Source organism: Cherax quadricarinatus, chromosome 65, assembly GCF_038502225.1.
Source record: "Cherax quadricarinatus isolate ZL_2023a chromosome 65, ASM3850222v1, whole genome shotgun sequence".
Classification (NCBI taxonomy): domain Eukaryota; kingdom Metazoa; phylum Arthropoda; class Malacostraca; order Decapoda; family Parastacidae; genus Cherax; species Cherax quadricarinatus.
This window is the reverse complement of record NC_091356.1, coordinates 8,183,878-8,209,988: the sequence shown is the minus strand read 5'-3', so window position 1 is coordinate 8,209,988 and position 26,111 is coordinate 8,183,878. Positions and strand designations below refer to the sequence as shown.

Below are 26,111 nucleotides of genomic sequence, written 5' to 3'. Positions count from 1 at the left end.
ATAAGAAAATATACATGGTGTAATCATGTGAACAAATAATTCGTGACCTTGAGTTAAGTAGCAAGTCATGGTTATACTGTGGAAAGATATCTGTGTAGTGTTAGTGGTCACTAACAAGCTCAAACAAGCTGATTTTCGGTGGTTCTCTATTAACTGTTGAACATTCTCAGTGAAGTTCTCCAAGCTGTGGTCACCAGACTCTCGGTGAAGTAAGTTGATAAATTATATTTTCACCAAAACTCCAGAAACTTAAAAGTAAAACTTATGATAATATGAATATTTATCCCTCAATGTAATTGTGATAATGTTATGCAGACACAGAATTTTTAATTTTATATATATATACGAACACTATACTTTTTTATTTTTACACGTTCATGGTTTGGGAAATTAGTTCATATTTGTTCTTCCACTATATGTCGAAGCGTTCAAAACATTTGACAGACTGGAACAAATGAACCTTATAATACCTGTTCAATAGTAATCACAATGGTTTTGTTTTGTCTAGGATGAGTGTACACACTGTGAACCCATAACCTGTATGACTCTGTATGTATTCTAATGATTATATCACTCTTGATGTGTATGCACTGAGGACAACAGTGCAAGTACACTTCGAGGGGTGTATATCTCAGTGAATATACACTTAAATTTTACTGTACTGTACAGAAGTATGCATTTGAGATTAAAGTATCTTTGACTGGTGGTGGACAGACTACGTACAGCTGTAGTGGCCCTTTGTGTAATCGATCGACTTTATTTAATCGATCGACTTCATTTGAGTAACCATGTATCTTGTATGCTTTCAAGACCAGTGTGAGAATAAATTACATGATGTGCATAACTAATAAATGTTCATGAACCAATCACCATCACAAAAACATTACAAAACACTACAAAATCTCGAAAGACACTTCACCATGTAGTGAACCTTTGTTTTGTAAGTGGCGTTTAAAACCTTGCCTGGTTAAGCCAGAAGATGGTCAACCACTGTTGTGGGTGACATCCACGGGAAGAGGATCAAAGAAACCCAATGGAAATAGACCACAATGAGTAGCTTTCTTGGTAAGTTATCCTAGGTTACTAACCTTCCGAGGTTATTATTATGATGGTGGGCAAAGTAACATTTATGAAGGGATTCAGGGAAATTAGTTAGCCGGACTTGAGTCCTGGAGGTGGAAAGTACAGTGCATTCGCTCTGGGGAAGTAGTGGAGATAAGTTGCAGTTTTTGAACTGTAGTGCTGGCACGCCTCTGGCAAGACAGTGATGGACTGAATGATGATGAAAGTGTTTCTTCTTTTTCGGGTCACCCTGTTTCAGTGGGAAACGAGGCCCTCAGGGACCTAAATAAAAAAAAAAATGTGCACAGTAGGCAAGATATGCAACTGTCTTAGGCCTAGTAAACTCAGGCCTACACAGAGCCATCATAATTCTCTTTGTTAAATGATTTATATAAAGTTCACTCTATAAATTACTAAAAAACAACAGTAGAAATGAAGAATAAAAGTCACAATACCATGACTGGAACAATTCATAGATATCCACATTTTGAAAATGATACTCTAGACGACTTTTCGGTCCGTTCTGAAACGTCGTCTAATGTTTCCTCTCTAAATTGTGAATGTAAATGCACGTCAGGCCCTCTCCCCCCTCCCCCTCCTCCTCTGAAGGGAGTGGAGACATCAAGAGATGGCTTCATTCTCCGTAAATAACGTTATCTGATAACTTGATAACTTGAAAAGATTATAAGTCACAATATCGTGGCTACAATAAGTAACAATCCCTTGCCTACAATATTGTTATTAGGACAAGCAACAATCCTTGCCTATAATCTTGTTACTACAAGTCACAATACCTTGGCTACAAGTGACAGTACTGTGGCTACAACAAATCACAATTCCTTGGCTGCAACAAGTAACAATCCCTTGGCTGCAACAACTAACAATCCCTTGGCTGCAACAAGTAACAATCCCTTGGCTGCAACAAGTAACAATCCCTTGGCTGCAACAAGTAACAATCCCTTGGCTGCAACAACTAACAATCCCTTGGTTGCAACAAATCATAATTCCTTGACTACAAGTAACAATCCCTTGGCTGCAACAAGTAACAATCCCTTGGCTGCAACAACTAACAATCCCTTGGTTGCAACAAATCATAATTCCTTGACTACAAGTAACAATCCCTTGGCTGCAACAAGTAACAATCCCTTGGCTGCAACAAGTAATAATCCCTTGGCTGCAACAACTAACAATCCCTTGGTTGCAACAAATCATAATTCCTTGACTACAAGTAACAATCTCTTGGCTGCAACAAGTAACAATCCCTTGGCTGCAACAAGTAACAATCCCTTGGCTGCAACAACTAACAATCCCTTGGTTGCAACAAATCATAATTCCTTGACTACAAGTAACAATCCCTTGGCTGCAACAAGTAACAATCCCTTGGCTGCAACAAGTAACAATCCCTTGGCTGCAACAACTAACAATCCCTTGGTTGCAACAAATCATAATTCCTTGACTACAAGTAACAATCCCTTGGCTGCAACAAGTAACAATCCCATGGCTACAAATCACAGTACCGTAACTGGAACAAGTCACAATAAAGCTACTCTTACGCTAGGAAACAAAGTGATATTCCAGGACTTGTGTGAACTAACAGAACTCACGTAAACTTTCTTTCATTAGATGGAATATTACCTCACGCCATCATGCGGAAAAAAATCATGAGTTCAAAAACAACTCCTTCACATATATCCAAATAATATCCAAATATTTTAGGAACAGTGACGTAATGCCAGCCATTTTGGAAAAACGTCTTGACTTTATCATCTGTAAAAAAAAGCATAACCATTTAAAACGCATGTAAATTTAACCATACCTTGTTAAATTATTTGGTTTTATAAATAAATCATAGCCAGATATAAGTTGTATTGTAATGTTTTGGGTAGGTTTGAAAATGGGCTGGGCAAATATTTTTGTTAGTGGGTATGGGTTTGAGGAGGACCTGCCTAGTATAGGTCAAAAGGCTTCATTCAGTGTTAATCCTTTCTTATATTCTTATGTACTTAAATGAATTCATGTCTGCATGAACAAGTCTTTACGATTGTTACGAGATCATAAACATGTAACTTGCTTAACTATCATAACATTGGGGCCCAGTCCCTGGACCCATTATGTGCCTCTGTATTCTTTTGACCCGTCCATGGGATGGGCATGGGCTTCAAAGTTACGAAACTGAAAGTGACACTCATTCACCATCCTCCATCTCTGAGATTACAAATGAATATCAAGACTGCCAAGTATGTAAGACACACATTGTCGCTAGGACATTTTATATGGGAAATCTATACGCCAGCAGTTGGCTCACGCAATCCAACTGAATTGTATTAATAAAGCCACTGGCTGGCGAAAACAATTACTGCGAATACGTATTTCTTATTTCGCGATGTGTTGCTCTCTCCTGCATCACTTATCTCAAGACACTGAAATCTGAATCTTCCATTTTAAATTGTGGGTTAGTTGTCAACTTCTCCATCCAGGGTAGTGTGATATTTACTCTTCTTTGTTTCGCTTGTGTGTTGCATGTATTACTGATTAAATCTGTTTTCTAGATGCAGTGGTGGGTAGCAGTGCTGGTGTGTGCTGCAGTGCTGCAGCCAGTGCTGGGTAGCAAAGTGCTCTTCATGGCACCCATCTGTTCTCGAAGCCACTTAAATTTTTTTATGGGCATCGTTAATGCCTTGGCTGACGATGATAACCAGGTCAGTCTTAGAGAGAGAGAGTGAGCAGATGTCATTATACTTACACTCGAGTCTATAACGTTGCAGTATATTATAGTTTATCACGCCTCTGCCATGACATGTTACATAAAATCATCTTCGCTAGTTTTCAAAAAATAAATATATTGACTAAAGTAATTTGAGAAAGACTTTGGGTATCAGAATAAAAATGTGTACAACTTCATGTCACTGATTCTCAAGTTTATTGTAAATAATATTTTTTGTTAGTTATGTCAAACACTAGTTACAAGAATATTATAGTATCGGAGGTAAACAATATCTAGAAATCTATAATTTTCAATGATCCACAGCAAGGAAACAGAAATAGAAGATTATGCCTTCCAAACCTTACACCTTTATAACTCACGAAATCAGATTGAAACGATTTCAAACAAATCATAGAACAGGTTTGGCTTGAACCTATGGGAAGTGAGTCCTAAAACTCACAGGCCAGTCTGTTAACGCACTGGCCTGTGAGTTTTAAAATTCCCTTGCCATTGGTTTAAGCTCCAACCCGTTTCCTGATTTCTTGCAACATATAGTGGACCCCCGGTTAACGATATTTTTTCACTCCATAAGTATGTTCAGGTGCCAGTACTGACCGAATTTATTCCCATAAGGAATATTGTGAAGTAGATTATTCCTTTCAGACCCCCAAACATACACGTACAAACGCACTTACATAAATACACTTACATAATTGGTCGCATTTGGAGGTAATCGTTATGCGGGGGTCCACTGTATTTCGTCTTTTTTTGTGCGTGTACAGGTTACGGTGGTGTCTCCATATAAGTCATCGAAGGAACGGAATAATGTGCGCGAGGTGGTCCTGACGGGCGTGGATGTACTCGACAAGATGCCAAATCTATTCACTGGAAATAAAATTTTTACCTTATCCTCAGTGCTTACTCATATGCCAAGTCTGTGTGCTGACGCTCTAGGAGCGAAGAATGTTCAGAATTTACTGAAGGAAGATTTTGATTTGATTATCCTCAGCGTGTTTATGTCCGACTGTTTTTTGGCAGTTGTACATCAGCTGAAGGTAAGCCACGTATCACATTTTATTTATTTATTATGGTCTACAATGTTTATTAAAATATGTAAATCCCGTTCCGTCATTTACATATTGTAATCAGAGGTCTTAAGTGCAGATGATATACACATACCAGTATACCAATTATACAGAATTGGATTATGTTATACAGCCTCAACAATTAAACAGTCTAAAATGTATAATAGAATATATATGAAAGTATATAGAATATTTTGTAAGAAAAGACTGGGATCGCCTTAGTGTTATATAACGTTCCTGATGCCCGAATGATGGGACCGAGGTCCGGAAAGTTCTCATCCAGAACAGCTCGTGAGATAATGTATATCTCCAAGACCAAGGATGAAGTTCTTACTGGAAAGTTCTCTTGATAAGACCACTGTACATTGAGACCCTCGTAATAAAGTTGTAGATCTGCTGAGTCAGATATCTTTCTCAGTTTCTTGCTTCCGTTAAACATTGAAGTTGTGTCAGGAGTAATGTCAATCAGAATTGAAGATTGAGACACTTATGCATCATATGGGAATCTTTATTGAGAAAACGCTTCGCCACACAGTGGCTTCAGTCCAATACAAAGCAGAAAGGTGTAAGGAGAGGAGTAGTTTGAGGTAATCAGTCCCTCAGCCTGGAGTCGATGTATTCAGTCCATCGATGGACTGATGGACTGAACACATCGAAACCAGACTGAGGGAATGATTACCTCAAACTACTCCTCTCCTTACACCTTTCTGCTTTGTATTGGACTAATGAAGCCACTGTGTGGCGAAGCGTTTCCTTAATAAAGATTCCCGTATGATGCATAAGTGTCTCAATATTCAATTTGTCGGTTTTCTAGACCATTCATCTCAATCAGAATTCTAAGTACTGCTTTTGTTTATGACTTTATTCCCTGTACCGTTATGCCGACAATTTTCTTGAAACCAATATGCTCTGGTGTAGACAACTTTGCTTCAGTATTCTTCAAGAAGTCAAAATCGTTAGATTATCATCTTTCCTTAGGAATTAAATTTTGTTCTAAAACCTTTGGAGGAAGAACATCTTTTTTTTTTAACAAAGATTTCTAACATTTTGAAATCCTTTGGCCTTTGATAATATAATACAGAATTCGACATGAAGACTCCTTAGCATCTTCATTCTTGAGATTTTTATTTGTGACATTCTCTTGAATGTTGTTATCGGTCTGTGGGGATGTATGTATGTATTAAAAAGGCCAAGGAGTGGGCGAAGAAATATTTGCCTCAAATTTATCTGGCTTAATGGCATGCAGCCACTGCTGGTCATGCCTTATACCGTAAGATTTCATCATAGGAGCAGCAGATACCAATGGGTCACGGAATTATTCTCAAGTATAACATCAGTTCAGTTTTGCAGTGTGTTAAAAAATACGTGACTTCATTTTTTATAATATTCCCAATTACTATTGAAGGCAGCATGTACCTAAGACTGATAGGTAAAAGGACACAAGTGCAACTAATGTGACATTTTATTGTAGCAACGTTTCGCTCTCCAGGAGCTTTATCAAGCCGTTACTAACAATACAGCTCCTGGAGAGCGAAACGTTGCCACCATAAAATGTCACATTAGTTGCACTTGTGTCCTTTTACCTAACATATTGTCGGTAATTCTACCAACATTAGTGCCTAAGACTGTCTGACAGTTCTGTTTTAACAGAGTAGTATCACATTGACAGTGTAAGTTTATAATGTATTACTTGGTCCTCGTCTCACACACTGAGGGTCCGTGGTTCAGTCTTCGACCGAGTGGAAACATTGGAGGTATTTCTTTACACCTGATGTCCCCGTTCACCTAGCAACTAAGTAGGTACTTGGGTGTTAGTCGAATCCTGGTGGACCACAATGGCCTTCAGTAAACAGACAATCGTCAATGACCCAGGAGGGTTATCCTGGGTGGCTAACCTTCCGAGATTAAAAATCCCAACAAAATTTTATATAACTAGGCAGTAATGTACATAATCGAAATGCTGTCTTGAAAATATTTTCCACAATGTTCTGTAGTAAGACAGATTAAGTTTTGTGCATGTACATTTTCTGAACTAATAATGACACAAGTAATAATAATAAAAATAATAATAGTATCACCCGGTGGTCTGGTGGCTAAAGCTCCCGCTTCACACACGGAGGGCCCGGGTTCGATTCCCGGCGGGTGGAAACATTTGACACGTTTCCTTACACCTGTTGTCCTGTTCACCTAGCAGCAAATAGGTACCTGGGTGTTAGTCGACTGGTGTGGGTCGCATCCTGGGGGACAAGATTAAGGACCCCAATGGAAATAAGTTAGACAGTCCTCGATGACGCACTGACTTTCTTGGGTTATCCTGGGTGGCTAACCCTCCGGGGTTAAAAATCCGAACGAAATCTTATCTTATTATTTTTTATTTTCATCATTATTATTATTATTATTATTATTATTATTATTATTATTATTATTATTATTATTATTATTATTATTATTACTCTTCCAGTTAATTGATTGTCATGTTATCTTTCTTCTTCACCAGGTTCCCTTTATATACGTGAGTCCAGCAGGGTTGATGGGTCCACGTTCATCAATGATAGGTAACCCACGGTTTCCTTCCTATGATCCATCTCATATGTTAGATTACAAACATCCTCTGACCTTCAGACAGCGAGCAATCAGCACTCTGTCTGAAGCTGCTATGGACGTGTTGCTCACATATGCTTATGGCAGGAGGTATGTGATTATTGGTATTTTTTTTTTTTTTTTTATTCGCCGGTATTCTCCCTCCCCGGGTCTTTTCCAAGTAGTGGTGACCCGGCCTTGGCTCCCTATCTGGGGAGTGTCTCGAGACTTAAGTCTCCCATGGGAGGAGGTACAAGTACCCCCTCATCTTCGGGACCAACTGTCCCCAGGCCTAGCCACATTCCCCGCCCTCACGGGGCTCGTAGGGAAAAGCTAGGCCTCTGGTCTGCCATCTGCCCCGCCCCAAAGGGGCTCGTGGGGATGGCAGTCTTATGAGCTGCAGATGGTAGCAAGCTCAGGCCTTCAAACCCCTTTATTATTGGTATTCTTTTATTTATTCTTTCTATTAAAACCTAAAAGCTTTTGTTTGCAATAAAAAGGGTATTATGGTAGTAATTGTGATACATTGAACATAATGTTGAAGTTTTCATGCCCAAGTCAGCTGTTTATTTTTATTGTTATTAATTAAAGCTTCCAGGAAATTCATCAGTTATTCAGTCAGGAAATCAGAGCCCCCACGGCCTGGTTTAAGGGGCAGCAATGACCTTGTACGTTGCATTGCAGCTCATTCAACTTCATATAAGTTTGATCCCAGTAGCTAATTCTCTAACCCTCTACTAGTGGGCACCTTGCTTATGTGTCCTATTCGACGGGAATCCAGTGAGAAGGTCATCCTTTGACTTAATACCCATGACAGGAGAAATTTCCCAATATTTACTTACAAACAAAACACTACGACCTCTCTCTGTCCCCCTTCCTCTTCATTGTCCTCACACATGACAGAAATATTGCCTGTTAAACTTTTATCCTCGTGTCTACGTTTTGCCCACAGTACAGAAACTATTGAGGGTATTCTGATTATTTCCGCCAGCTGTGAAGAAAAATAAAACGTTGTGGAGCCAGCTTCCCTAGAAGGACGTTTCGCTCTGAGTAGACCTTTATCGACACAAAGCTCTACACATAACCAAATACAGTATTTTAAAGCTCTACATAGAGCCAAATAGGATATTATAAATCTGTACAAAGAGCCAAACACAACAATATAAAACTATACAGTCAAACATAACATTATGTTTGTGTAACATCACAGAGCTTTACACAGAGCCGAATATAACTTCATAAAGTTCTACACAGAGCTAGACGTCCCAACGAAAGCTTGTTCTGCAGCTTGTATCTTTTCTTCACTATCTCCACTAAGTGTTAACTGAAGTAACTGTATCACTCACAGACTGGAGGCTGAGTGTCGCCAGCGTGGCCTCTGTCCTGATGATATGCCTAGTCTATCAGAAATTCGCCTTAATACTAGTCTTCTACTGTTAACAGGTAGGTTTTAGGTTCTTTTATTATTATTATTATTATTATTATTATTATTATTATTATTATTATTATTATTATTATTATTATTATTATTATTATTATTATTCACCTGAGAGCTGGTCCAGACGCCTCTCTGACTAGAGACGTTAATGTAACCATTCAATATATTAATGTGTTGGTTATAACTTACCATATTTTTTAAAGGGGTGGACCGGTAAGCCAGAGGAAGGCCTTGGTCAGATGACTAAAAGCTCCAACGGCGGGTCATCATCTGACTAAGACCCGCGTCAGGAAACTCTTGTCCTGTTTCCTGACAAACCTTACCTACCTAACCATTCAACAACGCACATGAGAATAACTCTGTATTTGCAGTAAACCTTCATTGCAACGTTTATTCGCGTATCTGTGTTTCTGTGTACTTGATAAAGTCCAGCCATAGACGAAACGTGGGGATAAATTTTTCACCACAAGCATGTCTTTCTCACTAAATGGTCCTTTTCTAAACAAGTCCGAAAGCTGTGGTTATAAAGCACAACATTTAACACTTTATCAAGGACACATGCATCGAGAGATACATATCTCTCAGTATTTATACATTGAAAGGCGTATATCTTTTAAGTGTACTCACTGAGAGCATGTGTCTCTCAGTTTATGTACACTGCCCTGAAGTCACCTGTAGCAGCATCTGAGATACAGCAGTTTAATTAAGGTTCTGACGAATTAAAACCTGCAGTTTCTTTTGTAGCAGTTTTCAAAGATCAGTCACACTACAGTAACCTGTGTCGGGACACGCAGATTTCATGTAGGGAATATTTTTAAATGGAAATCTTCGAGCCTATCACTTGTAGTTCTTATTAGATGCTAAAATCCCAGTGCCTAGAGAACTCGGTTCACAAATGAATTGATCTTGGTTCGATTCTCCTGCTGGACTAGACGTACTGTGAGTCTCCTTACACATGCTGCCCCCTGTTCATCTTTCAGTAAATATGTACGTGGGTTTCAGTCGACTGTTCTAAGTCGTTGCCTAAAGGGATGGCAGTATACTTTGGATAGGATTGGACTCTGAAATAAGCTGAGGTAGGATGTGTGTATAACAGATAAAAGAAAATATGTGAGTTATGATAAAGATAAATCATGATTACATTGTGCCACATTTCTACAGTGTACAAACAATCGATTACCCAGCTCGTCCAGTTGTTCCTGCCGTGGTACATTGTGGGGGCATACATATCCGTCCAGCAAAACCTCTCCCACAAGTAAGTTACGTCATACACATTTCTAGTTCCTTGAAGTAATCTATTAATATTATTTTAATCATTGGGAAACTTACGAAGACAAAGACAAGTTGCAGGACAAACTTTCATTTGGACAATATTTTATTTTTAGTAGAACTTTAGTAAGCCTTGCAGAGTATGTACTTAATACATATATACGCCAGGAAAGTTAGATGGAAGCAGGTAAGTTGAGGTGACGTTTCTCACGAAAAGACACTACCCAGTATTCGTGGGTGAGACAGCTAGGCATATGGCCATACATGTATACGAACACAACAAGACTTCATCCCACATGGATTTTCCTATGGTGAACATAGTTATCAATGAAAAAGAAAGGGATAGAAAAAAACAATGCATGGAATCTGAGTTCATTCATACACACCATTACCCAGAACTAGTGAGGTTTCCAGTTGGCGAGGCTTTTACTTATTGGCATGGGCTCGTACCTCACAACTTCTTGCCACCTGGTCTTCCCACCATACATTCAGCACTTATATTATTTACCTTGTACTATATAAACTTGAAAAAACTTAGTCTTTAAGTGAAACGGTTATCTCAAATATACGTTTCCATTTAGCAATATTGTCTTTTTTAACGTCGGTTTTACGTCCTCCACAGCGAGGTTTCACTTTGAAGTGTAAAAATCTTATGTCAGTTCAATGTGAGAAGTACAATGCAGCAGCTCATTTAGTTAACATTGGTTTTGTAATGTCACCTAATCACAGGCTAGTAACATTCATGTAATTGTTCCAGCCACGCTAGCATGGCTTTTAATTGTGACTGAGATAAAATCCCACTGTTTTTCAATTGTGTGTTGTGTACTAATGACATTCGTGTAATCTATGAATATGAAATCTGAGAAAGAAAATAGTCTGCTATACTAGAGCGATGCTACCTAGATTCTCACTTAAACAAATTACACACTGTACTTCAAATAGCCTTTTGTATTTGTAGGACCTTGAAGACTGGGTGCAAGGTGCTGGTGATGCTGGCTTCATCTTCTTCAGTCTAGGCTCGGCTGTCCCACCATCCACTATGCCAGAGGAGTAAGTAAATTTTTGCTTCATCTTTCAGAGTTAACTTAAAGACAACGAGTAACTCGGCTCGCAACCAAAAGTTTCGGAGTTCGAACTGATAATGTGGAAAATTGCATTTATCTGAATGTAACTAATTATGTACATAACAGTAAATGATAACAAAGATAATTATTATTTATCAATGTTACATAGACAAGTAGGAATTTGGGACACCTAGGAGTAAGTAAATTTTTGCTTCATCTTTCAGAGTTAACTTAAAGACAACGAGTAACTCGGCTCGCAACCAAAAGTTTCGGAGTTCGAACTGATAATGTGGAAAATTGCATTTATCTGAATGTAACTAATTATGTACATAACAGTAAATGATAACAAAGATAATTATTATTTATCAATGTTACATAGACAAGTAGGAATTTGGGACACCTAGGTCGCAAAAAATGTCCCCCTTCGATACCTACCACTGTCATAACCACAAGTTGCTCTGGACCTATTAATTAAATGAAATATACATACACCAGGAATACTGGTAAATATATAAATTTGTGGACTGTATATTAAAAATAATAAATGGTTATATATATATATATATATATATATATATATATATATATATATATATATATATATATATATATATATATATATATATATACACAATTACATAACAGAAGGAAAATATATCTTAATATCACTCACCAATTTGACTGGAGATTAATGTGTATCATACTCAGAAAACCTCACTCTAACTAAATCTATGAAAATAATGCTGGCCAGAATTACACACAAATCTAGAGAGCTTATCTGAGGTTCCTGGAGCTGTCTTGTCCAATCGTCTGATATCTCAAGTTATGCAGGAATGCACATCCACCAATTTCGCCTCCTATTTGAAAGGTGTCAACACAATTTTAACCTCTAGAGCACGAAAAATTCTTCCCATTACACCAACGTTTGTACAAAATTCAAAACCAAGATGGCGAGTCTCGTCTGCACAGACGCAGGCTTTCCGTTTTCTATGACATAAATATTATTAAATACAGTATGGCCATCTATTTACATATAAATGCTGAATTTCTGGAAAATATATACAGTATTTTCCACACTGGATACAATGTCAATACTTTGCCCAGAGGCCACAATGTTCGATGTTGTTCAGTGTCAATTAACACAATGTCACCTGGTTGAATGGTCTGTCGATTTACTGCCTCTGTCGCACCATAAAAGTGTTCATGTAGTGTAAGAAGATATTCCTTACGCCACACATTAGACCAATGATCAATTACTTTATTTAACATTTTAAATTTATTACACAACACTGCCGCATCATTGTAATCTTCATCACTTTCTTCCGGATTATCTCTATAGACAGGGGCAGCTTCCAATTTCCTTCCACATATTAGGTGAGAAGGTGTTAATACATCTGCATCAGGTGTATCACTCATGTACGAGAGAGGCCTATTATTTATACGATTTTCTGCCTCCACTAACACTGCACGGAATTCTTCCAAATTAATTCTCTTCCGGTGTAGTACTTTACGGAGACACCTCTTCACTGTGCCTATCAGTCTTTCGTACAGCCCCCCCCCCTGCCAAGGGGCTCTAGGAATAATAAATTTCCAGGTACACAATCGCTGGGTTAACAGAGATTGAACATCGTTACTATTATTTAATTCTATCAAGTGTTGAGCACCTGCTACAAAATTTGTGGCATTATCCGAAATCATCAACCTCGGACAGGATCTCCTAGCTGGAAATTTTCGAAAGAGCTGTATAAACTGTTCTGCAGACAAGTCCTGTGTCTCTTCTAAATGAACTGCCCTAGTAGCAGTACAGGTGAACAAACAAACATACACTTTCAGTGGAACACCATCTGAAGTACCTGTTAAAATTATTGGACCACCATAGTCTACACCTGTTACATCAAATGGTTTCACTAATTGTACACGCTCCTTTGGCAATGGTGGAGGACCTGGGTACATATAAGATCTGGCATCCACACGGCGACATATTACACAAGATTTAATCACCCTTTTTACACTTTGCCGTCCTTGTGGAATCCAGAAAGTTTCCCTAATACAATTTAAGGTATCTTGTACCCCACCATGCATTACATTTTATGGGCATTTAGAACAATTAAATTTGTTAGATGATGAGTTTTGGTCAGTAAGATAGGGTGTTTAGCATAATCATCCAATTCAGCATTTTGTAATCTACCTCTGCACCTAATTACATTGTTCTCTAAACACAGCCCCAATTTCTCTATTATTGAACCTTTCACAATTTTTCTTTCCATCATCAGTTTAATCTCATTTCCATAGATTTCCTCCTGTACCCTCTTTATCCAATATTAAAGAGGATGTGAAAACTTACATGAAATATTTATCTTGTTTAGAAATTTAAACACCAACTTAGTTACATTGATCAGTTTGGGTAAAGAAGAATACCTATTTATATCAGTGGATAAAGAAGGACAAATTATTGGAGCGGTGGTCACAGCAATTTCAACAGGAGCAATATACGCCTTTTGTACAGGCCAATTAGCTTTATTTACCAACCAGCTCGGTCCTTTAAACCATGATACAGCATTTACAAATTTAGCATAAGGTAAACCTCGAGACAAGAAATCAGCTGGATTCTCCTCACCAGGTATATGATTAAATGTTAACATATGCTGACCCAAACTATTATACTTCTCTTGCTTCTGATAAATTTCAGCGACTCTGTTTTGTACGTACACAATTTTACTGTTTCCATTGCGAATCCATTGTAAGGATACCTCATTATCAGACGAAATTACAGTGTCACTAATATTTATCTCCTGCAACTTATTTCTTATATAATTAGCTAATTTGACACCTACATAAATGGCTGTTAATTCCAACTGAGGCAAGGTACGTGATTTAATTGGAGACACTTTACCCTTAGACATAACAAGAGAGATAACACTATTACATTGAAGGTAAGCAACTGCTCCATATGCCAATTTTGAAGCATCACAAAAAATGTGGAGTACATTTTTCCCATTTGGATTGGCCACCTGGCGTAGGAACTACAACATTGGAATTTTTTCATAATCACCAATTAATTCATCCCACCTGTTAATGAATTCCTCAGGTAGAATTTCATCCCAAGCACATTTAAGTTTCCAAGCTTCCTGAATTAATAATTTCCCTCTTATAGTAAGGGGTGACACTAAACCTAGTGGATCAAAACATTTGGAAACTTCAGCAAGCAAAACTCTCTTAGTTAATTTATTGGGCATACTGTAATTATTAGGTTTTAACATTAACAAATCTCTCTCAGTATCCCAGTTTAAACCCAGTACATTACTACATTTTGGCACTTCATCTCCAGGGTAATCTTTACTTATTTTGTCCTTCAATTTGGACGAATTACTATTCCATTCTCTCAGAGGCATATTTGCACCTTGCATTATTTTATTAGCCTCTCCATAAGTCATTAACAGTTCCTCTTCAGTTGACGTCACACCCAGGAAATTGTCCACATAAAATTGTTTGCTCATTACTTTACTCAGTGGACTTCCCGTACATTTAAGGTGTGCATTTATCGTCGCTTGAAGTAGGAACGGACTGGATGTAGCACCAAATAATACGCTCCTAAAGCGAAAGGTTTTCAGAGGGCTAAGTGGGTCAATAGGATTCTCAGGCCATAAGAAGCGGGTACAATCCCGGTCAGCCTCTTGTAAACCCACTCTTAGGAAAGCTTTACTTATGTCAGCCGTAAAGGCATAATTTTTCATCCTGAAATTTAATAAGATATCTCCTATTTTTTCCGTCAACGACGGACCTGTCATCAAACAGTCATTTAAACTAGGTACATTTTTGTTACTCCTGGCACTACAATTAAACACAATTCTCAGAGGAGTAGTCTTAGAATCCTTCTTCACTCCGTGATGTGGCAAATAGTGACCATAAATTTTGGCTTGCTCAGGAGGTACCTCTTCTATAAATTATTAATTAACTGCTCAGCAATTATATCATTATAGGCAGTTAACAATTCTGGTGTCTTACTCAGTTCGCGGAGCTGAGCCTTTAACTGCCCATATGCCATTCTGTAATTAGTGGGCAATTCTGCATGGTTCAGTCTCCACGGAAGTCGTACCCAGTATTGTCCAGATTCAAATTTTACATCTTTCAGGTATTGCTCCTGAGTAAAAGAATCGTCTGGACTTTCTTCATTTACATTTATTCCAATGCTGTCTAATTCCCACAATTTATGCACTGGCTCAACACCATCCTCTATGGAAGAATTATACTGGGGTACAACTTCATAAGTAAGACACACAGTTATGGTATTTGTAGTTTCCTCTAGTCATGAATTATTATTACGAGGAATCCTACCATACATTACATGGCCTCCTGCAGTCTTCAGAAGGGTGACACCACATTTCTTTACCATACCCTTTACAAAGGAGGCATAATAGTCACTACCTATCAAAATATTTATTGGGCCTACAGAATCATCACTTACACCAGAAGGTGCTAAATATACATTAAGTGAAAGTCTTTCTGAGGCTTTACTAAGCCCTACTGTAGATATTTTCTCTGGAAGTCTATCTACAATTACTGCATTAACACGTTTTTTCTCATTGCCCAACCTGACAGTTACATAAACAGTGTCATACAATTGAACCCTTTTATCCGAAAGAAAACCAGATAATTTTAAAGTTGTGGGATCTCCCATCTGTACTTACATACCATCAAGACATTTACGTTTTATGAAAGTACGCTGGGATCCCTGGTCCAATAATGGAGTTACATTTTTTGATTTATGCCTTTTATCATCAACTTTTACCTGTAACACAGGTAAGGCTACTTCAGCAAAACCATCATTATTAACATTAGCAGCAATTTTTACATTAGCCACAGTTGTGTCAGGATTGTCAACATTATCATTATTATCAACATTATCATATAGACCCTTACACATGACTATATGGTGTCTTCCTTTGTGACATTGATAACAGAAGTTTAATTTGGCATAACAATCCTTTACATTGTGATTACCTAAACACCTGATACATCTGTCAAGTTCCTCCAATCTTTCAACTTTATCATTCCATGATTTGTATGCATTGCAATTCTTAGAAAAATGAGTACCCTTGCAGAAGAGACAATCTCTCTTTTCTTTGACTGGTTTCTTATTAACTGAGCTACTCTTAGGAGGGTACTTATTCTTCTTACCTTGTGGAGAATCATTATTTCTGATTCCTGCTACTTGATATGCGTCTATGCAACTCTTTTTAGGAAATGAATTTTGATTATTAACATTGGGATAATTTTTCCCTTTGTGAAACTTGACAGATACCTCAGAGTTATTATGTGTTGCATCTTTAAAATGAGTTAGTTGGCTGGTCTGCAACTGCACAATTAATTCTTGTAGACTTAGTCTTATTTCCTCCAGTCCAAAATAACCCTTGTGATATTTGTTTGAAAGAATTCAAGTGTTTTACAGCTTAATTTATTCTGTGCAATGGCACTCAATAACCAGTCTGATTCCTTCAGATTATATTTATTACTTAAAGTTTTGAGAGTGCTCTCCAGTTTAACTCTAAACTGCTGTAAACCTTTGTAAGTGTGATCTGGAGATTTTAAATTAACAACGATATTCACTAGATCCAACATACTTTGTTCTATATTACCATAAGTGACCTTCAACAAGTCAACTGCTTCCTTGTAAGAGTCATCTACATTGGGAAAGGCTTGTATGAGTATGTAAGCATCTCCTCTTACCTGTCCTTTGAGGTAAAATAACTTAGTTACACAGGCTAGGTCACTCCTGCCATGCACAGCTGCTTTAAAAATTGACCAAAATTCCTCCCAATTTTCACCAGGATTAAATACAGGTAAACATAGTTCTGGGAGTTTTGGCAAAGACATATTATTTGTTGGAGCAGACTGATTAACTGCCTGGTTTACACATTTTAATTTATTCAAGGCCTGACTTTTACAAGAAAGAATCTTTTCCTCTAATTCATAATACTGATTAATTATGAGATCTACTTTAGTCTCATCTACACAGTTTACTAATAAATCTCCTTCATATTTGTTGTAATATAATTTGTATGAATCATATCTATTACCTAAAGCATCTAAATACAATTTTAAATCATCAGTATTCACAGTTTCTTGATTCATTAATTCCAAACATTTATTATATGCCTTGGTTACATGACCCTTTCTAGCTTGCAATGACGCTTTCTTTGCTCTATATTCCATATGTTTGTCTTCTATATTAATTTCCTCATTTTCAGCCATGATGCAATGTATTAAATTCAACTTAATAACACTGATTATATACTAAATTATGCACTTTATAAAGGTAAATAGTACAACTTACCTTTAAATAAATTCTATCTACTTGAGCTTAGCAATTACATGTGCAAGAAATTATAATATAATTTTAAATGTGCGTTAATACAAACCTTTAGCCAAACTTGGCTTATCAAAATTAATATTACACAAATTAATATAATCCTTGCCAGAATTTGGCATAGCGAATTAATATTATACACAATATAATCTTTAGCCACACTTGTCTTATCAATTACACATACACTGATATAAATCTTGGCCAGAATTGTCTTTGCAAAATTATTATACACATTAATATAATTAGCTACACTTGGCTTATTCAAATTAATATTGTAATAATTATAATCCACTACACATTAAGTAAATTTGTGAACTTAACATCCACCTCCTGTCATTTCACATATAATTATTAAGCAATTAACTAATTAATGACTTCACTAATTACCTCCGGTTCAAGAAGGACCAACGGGCAAATTAAATGTGGAAAATTGCATTTATCTGAATGTAACTAATTATGTACATAACAGTAAATGATAACAAGGATAATTATTATTTATCAATGTTACATAGACAAGTAGGAATTTGGGACACCTAGGTCACAAAAAATGTCCCCCTTCGATACCTACCACTGTCATAACCACAAGTTGCTCTGGACCTATTAATTAAATGAAATATACATACACCAGGAATACTGGTAAATATATAAATTTGTGGACTGTATATTAAAAATAATAAATGGTTATACTATATATACACAATTACATAAAACAGAAGGAAAATATATCTTAATATCACTCACCAATTTGACTGGAGATTAATGTGTATCATACTCAGAAAACCTCACTCTAACTAAATCTATGAAAATAATGCTGGCCAGAATTACACACAAATCTAGAGAGCTTATCTGAGGTTCCTGGAGCTGTCTTGTCCAGTCGTCTGATATCTCAAGTTATGCCGGAATGCACATCCACCAATTTCGCCTCCTATTTGAAAGGTGTCAACACAATTTTAACCTCTAGAGCACGAAAAATTCTTCCCATTACACCAACGTTTGTACAAAATTCAGAACCAAGATGGCGAGTCTCGTCTGCGCAGACGCAGGCTTTCCGTTTTCTGTGACATAAATATTATTAAATACAGTATGGCCATCTATTTACATATAAATACTGAATTTCTGGAACATATATACAGTATTTTCCACAGATAAGCTTCCTCACACCCCTGCAGGGCCTAGCTACCTAGTACTAGAAATATGTACCTGTGTATTAGTCGAGTACTGTGGGTCATATTCCAGGAAAAAAAGTGATAAATGTGTTAGAAATTATTATTATTATTACATTCAAAAACAAGAGTCAAGCCCATCTGTGTATGTGTTACATTCTCCATACTTTCAGAGAGTTGTAACTTGGGCACAACTCCAGCGTGTAAGAAAACATTATATATTGGAGATTCTCAAGTGCTGGGTAAAAGATATCCTGACATTTCCACATAATATAATTATAAGTCTTCATGATTTAATGAATTCAGACTTAAAAGAGAGTGACTACATTTTGATGCTCCTTCCACTTAAATGTCATTAATTATTTATTCAATAGTATTATTATGCTTCCCAAAAACCCATACTATAGTCGGTGGTAAAAAGATCACGGAGGGACATAATGGGTCTAGGACCTGGGCCCTAAAGTTCAGTGTCCTAAGTTAGTCAAAATCAGTCGACAGTCTACTGAACTGGATTCGTCACATACTTTACAACAACAAAAAATACATATGAATATACACAGTATACATCTAGATTATGCAGTCATGTGCAACCCATCCCACTGGTATCAGTCAAAATGTTTCACATTTACTGTTATTACAACTGATATATTCATGAGGAAGAATTAAATACAGAAGGGGTATAACGTGCTTGAGATTACTATTATTTTTTATTATTATTACTGGTGGAAACTCTAGAACGTGTTTCCTTAAGACACCTACTGTCCCTGTTCATCTAGCAGTAAAATAGGTACTTGGGTGTTAGCGACTGGTATGGGTCGCATTCTGGGGACTAAATTGACTTAATATGGCCGAAATGCTCTGAATAACTAGAGGCTTTCTATAGATGACTTTGATATCAGCTAGGCCTGCATACGTTGTACATGTACTTGTAGAAATAAAGATTATTATTAGAAGTTGTAGTAGTAGTAGTATATTAAAAATAAATACTGGACCAATGGATCTTACAGTGCTGCAGTGTGGTGACGGGTATTGATTAGTGAAGTTGGGGAGTAAGTGCAGGGACGAAATTACTACCAAAATTGTCACTGGTAGGCGGGATTCCCCAGAAGAAGGTTATGTAGAGAATTACCGTTATATAATAATGCCCGACACAGATGGAAAAACCTGCCCCAATTTAAACTTCTGTATCTTGTGTGTGTGTCTTCATACCTCAACTCTTGTCATGTGTATTTTTGTGGGATGAATCCGCAGAAAACATTTCTGCTGTATAAGACCAATGATACAGTGTGTTAGCCTTACACACAGGTACCGCACTATCCTGGTTCAAGTGTTTGCTTCCCTCAAGCAGAGAGTCCTGTGGAAGTGGGATAAGGACACTATGGATGACCTGCCCCCAAATGTCCGTCTTGGCAAGTGGCTCCCACAACAAGATATTCTCGGTAAGGAAAATGATCCAATATAGTCCTATGGCCTCCATATTATAGAATAAATATAAATTAATTAGAAAGCATTCAGGGAAGAATGACAAAATTATTACATAGCATTAGAAATCTTCCGTATGAAGAAAGATTGAAGAGGGGAGACATGATCGAAGTGTATCAGTGGAAGACGGGTATTAATAAAGGGGATATAAATAATGTCTTGAGGATATCTCTCCAAGAGAGAACCCGCAATAATGAATTCAAATTAGACAAGTTTAGATTTAAAAAAGATATAGGAAAGTATTGGTTTGGAAATAGGGTAGTTGATGAGTGGAACAGTCTGCCCAGTAGGGTTATTGAAGCTAAAACGTTGGATAGTTTCAAATTTAGGTTGGATAAATACACGAGTGAGAGGGGTTGGGCTTGAGTGGGACTTGCACATGAGTAAATAGAATTATCAAAGTTTATTGCTTGGGTTGCATTGAAAATGGGTTGGGAAAATATTCTGTTAGTGGGATGGATTGTGAAGGACCTGCCTAGTATGGGCCAACAGGCCTGCTTCAGTGTTCCTCCTTTCTTATATTCTTAATTCCCTCATCAAGGTCATTGATATATATTATAAACAACAATGGGCCTAAAACTGATCCTTGTGGAACGCCACTTGTTAGAGATTGTATTAATGTTGGTAGAATTACCGACAATATGTTAGGTAAAAGGACACAAGTACAACTACTGTGACATTTTATTGTAGGAATGTTTCGCTCTCCAGGAGCTTTATTAGCTTGATAAAACTCCTGGAGAGCGAAACGTTGCCACAATAATGTTTCAAATTAGTTACACTTGTGTCCTTTTACTTGTCCTTTTACTTGTTTCGCCTACACAGTAGGCTTCTTCAGCTGAGTACATTCTTACCTCTGCTAGTGGCCTACATCTCACCTCCTGGCGTTATATAAGGCTCCATCCTGTCACTTCAACTCCATATTGTTTCAGACTATGGAAAAATACTCTTCTCCAGACTGAGGGACTGGCCACCTCAAAACTTCAAGGGTGATGGACTGATTACATAGTCTTCAAGTAACTTCTGCTTCTATCAACTTTTCTGTACTCGGGTGAAGAAGGTGGTTAAGACACATAGGCAACACTTAAGCAACTTTATTCCGAAACGTTTCGCCTACACAGTAGGCTTCTTCAGTCGAGTACAGAAAGTAGGCAGGAGCAGTAGAGATGTGAAGACGATGTAATCAGTCCATCACCCTTAAAGTCGTAGATTTGAGGTTGTTAGTCCCTCAGCCTGGAGAAGTTCTGTTCCAGTTAGTTCCAGACTTTGGAACATGGGGAAGTGGAACAGAATTCTTCCTCCGTAAGCCATGCGTGTCGTAAGAGGCGACTGAAATGCCGGGAGCAGGGGGCTAGTAACCCCTTCTCCTGTATATATTACTAAATTTGAAAGGAGAAACTTTCGTTTTTCCTTTTGGGCCACCCCACCTCGGTGGGATACGGCTGGTACGTAGAAAGAAGAAAAGATATATATATATATATATATATATATATATATATATATATATATATATATATATATATATATATATATATATATATATATATATATATATATATATTTATGAGTATGATCTGAAGGAAGTATTATAGGGAAGGACGTAGTTGTTATATTCTTAAATAAATTCCACACCTGTGACATATCTGTGAAATAGTAACTTCGAAGGTCATCGTGTAAATGGGTTCCTCGCAAAAGCAAATGCAATGTTTGGGCCTTTCAAATCTCTTCCCTATGATTATAATAATAACCTAACTACACTTGTATTATTAAACAGGTGACCCTCGTTTACGTTTGTTCATCACACACGGTGGGTTGTTGAGCACCCTGGAGTCCATGTACCACGGTGTATCAGTGCTGGGGATCCCTGTGTTTGCTGACCAGCAGAGCAACATGATCAAGGTGCAGAGGGATGGCTGGGGCAAAGTGCTCTTCTGGGACCAACTTACCTTTGATAATCTCAAGAATACGATCGACATCGTCATGAATGACACAAGGTATTACTCCATCTTTTTTTTTAAATAAAGGTATTGTAACCACAAGGTTTCAACTTTATCTTAAAGGTTAACTTTTTGTTTCAACTCATCGGCTTCTTCCCAAGGAGGGTAACTCAGAGAAGGTAAACATACTCACCATTATTCATTACCGAGTTGTCTTCCCAGCAGTGCAAGAAAATGGCAATTACAGTGACTCCAAAATTCAGGCCATCAATGAGAATGTGTCAGATGGATATGACATAAGGAAAGAGTTTAGATCCCTGTGAAGAATTACAAGTTAGGGATGGGACTGTGCGTGCAAAGAGGGCGATTCCTTCCTTCTGAGACCTTTGAGGATAAGACAGACTTAAGTGAAACGTTATCAACTTTTTTCTAAGTTTTTCCATCCACGATCCACCACAGCACAGTGTTTCTCAACTTTCAACTTCCATTCTCGGATAAGTTTTTTTGTTTCCTGGTACTTACTCAAGCACTCATTTTAACTGTTAATTTAACTGAAGAGTGACCACCAGTTATTGCAAGCGACTCACTTGTTACTTAGACACAACTGGTTAACAGCTCATCTTATGCCAATATGAAACTTCTCCAGAATTTAAAGTTAACAGAATCATTTTCCGTGACTTTCTCAATATGCCCTCAGAATTATTAAAAAAAAATTGTTAAACGACAGGTACAAACGTAATACTGATAATTACTCCTAACAGTAATGAAGTTGATAACACAAGGGATACTAATTTCTGGTAGAAGCATCCGGGTAATATGTTTATCAGTTGTGTGTGTTATGTTAAGCTACTGTTGCTAGGCTACAGGTTCTCCTGTCATCTACTTGAAATTACTTTATTTACTGTCTACTGGTAGATCGTAACCGCTAATATTAATAGATGCGGATAAGATGCATTATGAAATTATATAGATGACGTAACGTGTTAAAAATAAAGAAATTAGAATTTACAAGCGTGAGGTATTGGAAGTGAAGCTATATTATTATTATTATTATTATTATTATTATTATTATTATTATTATTATTATTATTATTATTATTATTAATGAGTCAAACAGCTAGTGGGAAATAGAATGTGATCAGGTTTTATTTAAGGAAAAGGATGGTATCTTCGGTTCCTTGGAACAAGAACCCTTCATTAGCATCAGGACACACTCCTCTTCAAGGGTTGGCCTACATACATCACATAATTTTTCTATAATTACATGCTCCCCTCAAGGAAGGTTCCTTGGCGCTGGTGAGGGGCTCTTGATTTAGGGAAGTGGAGCACAGATCCAGTTCCCTGAATTAAGCCTGAATACCTTCCATCCCCCTCCCCCACAGGCGCTGTATAATCCTACGGGTCTAGCACTTCCACCTTGATTATAATAATAATATCAACAACAGTTACATGCTTAATGGACGCAATCAATAGCACAAATTACTTTCTTGGTGTGTGTGACGAGGCAGCATGAGAGCTGAGGTAGCAAGATGGTCCAAAATTATGAAAGATCGTCCACAAGAGCCAGCAGAGGTGGCCCTCTACTGGATCAAGTATGTTATACGACACCAGGGAGCATACCATCTCCGCTGTCCTGCTGCCACCATGACATGGTTAGTACTCTACTTTTACTTCTATATACCAGTTAATAGTAATACTATATAACTTCTTATTTTTCATACCGCAGTTCCACTTTGTTTTACAAGTGTTGTTATAATTTCAGGTACGAGCTGTACAACGTGGACGTGTGGGCAACAGTAGTTGTTTTGCTCGTCATTATCAGCTACGTCTCAGTACGACTTATAATTTCCTTGTGTTCCTGGCTCTTCTCCAGATCTAAAGCCAAAACTGATTAAAATTGATATTGCCTAGTGTATGTTTCTTATCATTCCGAGTACTTCCCTGAGAAACCAGTGTTACACTATATATAAATGTGGTAATTTCTGTTGTCAATGATAAATTAATAACAGACAGTCATTGCATGACCTGAGAGAGTTATCCCAGTGTCACACCTCAGCCTCCTGTGTCTCAATCCTTGCTAGATAGTAGCTCTGCCTCAAAAACCTCAGTAGTAGTTGTAGCTGGTCTCTTATCAGACCCAGGAGCTGTAGTTCAATCCCTTCAAGGTAGGTTCCTTGACGTTGGTGAGGGGCTCTTGATCTAGGAAATTGGACCTGTGCTCCAATTCCCTGAATTGAACCTGAATACCTTCCATCTCCCCCCCACATGCGCTGTATAATCCTACGGGTATAGCGCTCCCCATGATTATAATAATTATAATGTAGTTCAATCTTCCCAAGTATTCCTAGACCTAATAATCAGTTTCAAAAAGCCCAGGAGCCAGAGATGCAAACATTCCAGCAGTCTGCTGATTAACACCCTCAAAAGGAACAGGAGCTAGAGCTATGAAACAATGTAGCGAAAATTTATGAGCAATTTTTCTAGATTAAAAAAAAATCCGAATTGCAGACGACTGATAGCCACATAGACTAGTTTTCAAACGGGGTTGATCCCTTTTATATCACGGAAACGAATAGAGTGAACACGCATAAGTACATAACGAAGGAACACTGCAGGAGACTTACTGGCGTATGCTAAACAGGGCTACCTCACAGCCACTCACACCCACTCATGTACCCGTTCAACCTATATTTAAAGCTACATTGTCTCAGTTAAATAATCTGGGAGTTTGCTCCATTCATCTTTACTAAATCTAAATTTCTCCAACTTGAATCCATTCCTTTATTTATATGTATATTTCAATCTTATCTCTATCAACTTTCCCACAATTGAAGTTAGGTTGACTGTACCATAATTTGAAGCTAGGGACCTCTATATCCCACTTTCCATATAGGTATCACATTTGTCATTTTTCACTTATCCGGTACATTACCTGTTTGCAATACGTTGAAGAGACTAGCTAATGCTTTGTTAAGTTCTTTACAATTTTTAAAACCCTTGTTTAGCAGAACCAAATCCAGGAGGTTAGTTCCTCTGTCTGGTTCTAACATAAACTGCTTAAAAAAAGTATTTCCGGACCATTTCGAGAAAGTCGCTAGACTCTGCCTGTCTTCAATTGTTCCGGTTGATATAGCTAAAGTTAAACATTTCCCATTAAAACTACATTTTCATTTTTAGGATGCCTAAGCAATTTCATCCCAAAGAAGTTCACTATGGTCACAATCGAGGTTTGGAGATCTGTAGATAACACCTAAGATTAGCTTGTCATGTCCTTCAAGAGAGTACAGCCAAACAGACACCCCCCTCTCCCTTCCATCTTTATATTGGTTCTGATACAACAATATAAATTTGTCCGTATCATACATACCAACTCTGCCTTATTTCCTTTTGATTCTGTCAATGTACAATAATTTACACCCGTGTATGTGACACTCAGCAGACATGTCCCTATTTTAGTTATTAAGATAATATCTATGTTCACTTCTGTACTTCAGTATAAACACTTGATCTACACATCCCCTACTCATTATAAATTCCTTGTTCATCTACGGTCTCGCTCTCCGTCTTACTCCTTGTACTACGACTATTTGAATAAAATAGACACTATGACCATTTTTCCTGTTTTTATCAGTAGTTATATTATGAGGTATCTGTTGTCTGAACGTTTGCCTAACATGTCTTGAATAACCCTTTATTTTTAATTTGTTGTAGGTTTTAAATAAAAAGTTGTTACCTCTTAAAGAGAATTGAGTAAAAAAAATATATGTAGGGTAGCTTTAAGGTGGCATTAAGATTCTTTAGTTAGCTACAGAAATTACTTAGTGCTTCAGATAGGGTGGTAAGATATTTAAACTGTTTATATAAATGAAATTACGAACTAGTACATCTCCTTTAATTTGTAACTGCTTTTCACATAGCTAAGTTACTTACCTGTTTTAACTTTTAAGGTTTAAAGTAGTTATT

The 26,111-nt window shown here is 37.3% G+C and overlaps 1 protein-coding gene across 1 annotated transcript; it reads left to right on the top strand.

Moving 5' to 3' along the window:
* The first annotated feature begins 69 nt into the window (after nucleotides 1-69).
* LOC128700591 (UDP-glucosyltransferase 2-like) lies at nucleotides 70-25,762 on the top strand. The gene is made up of 11 exons (XM_070098922.1): nucleotides 70-209; nucleotides 3,612-3,761; nucleotides 4,549-4,821; nucleotides 7,349-7,542; nucleotides 8,780-8,871; nucleotides 10,027-10,124; nucleotides 11,097-11,188; nucleotides 20,038-20,171; nucleotides 21,986-22,205; nucleotides 23,657-23,800; nucleotides 23,911-25,762. Exons 2-11 carry the CDS (start codon nucleotides 3,612-3,614, stop codon nucleotides 24,041-24,043), a joined length of 1,530 nt encoding a protein of 509 aa, XP_069955023.1. The 5' UTR covers nucleotides 70-209; the 3' UTR covers nucleotides 24,044-25,762.
* The last annotated feature ends 349 nt before the right edge of the window (nucleotides 25,763-26,111 follow it).

Bases quoted from the DNA above. Each gene is read 5' to 3' on its own strand.
- LOC128700591 (XM_070098922.1), top strand. From the start codon at position 3,612: ATGCAGTGGTGGGTAGCAGTGCTGGTGTGTGCTGCAGTGCTGCAGCCA. The intron at 4,822-7,348 runs GTAAGCCACGTA...CTTCTTCACCAG, and splicing joins CAGTTGTACATCAGCTGAAG to GTTCCCTTTATATACGTGAG. The intron at 20,172-21,985 runs GTAAGGAAAATG...ATTATTAAACAG, and splicing joins CCCACAACAAGATATTCTCG to GTGACCCTCGTTTACGTTTG.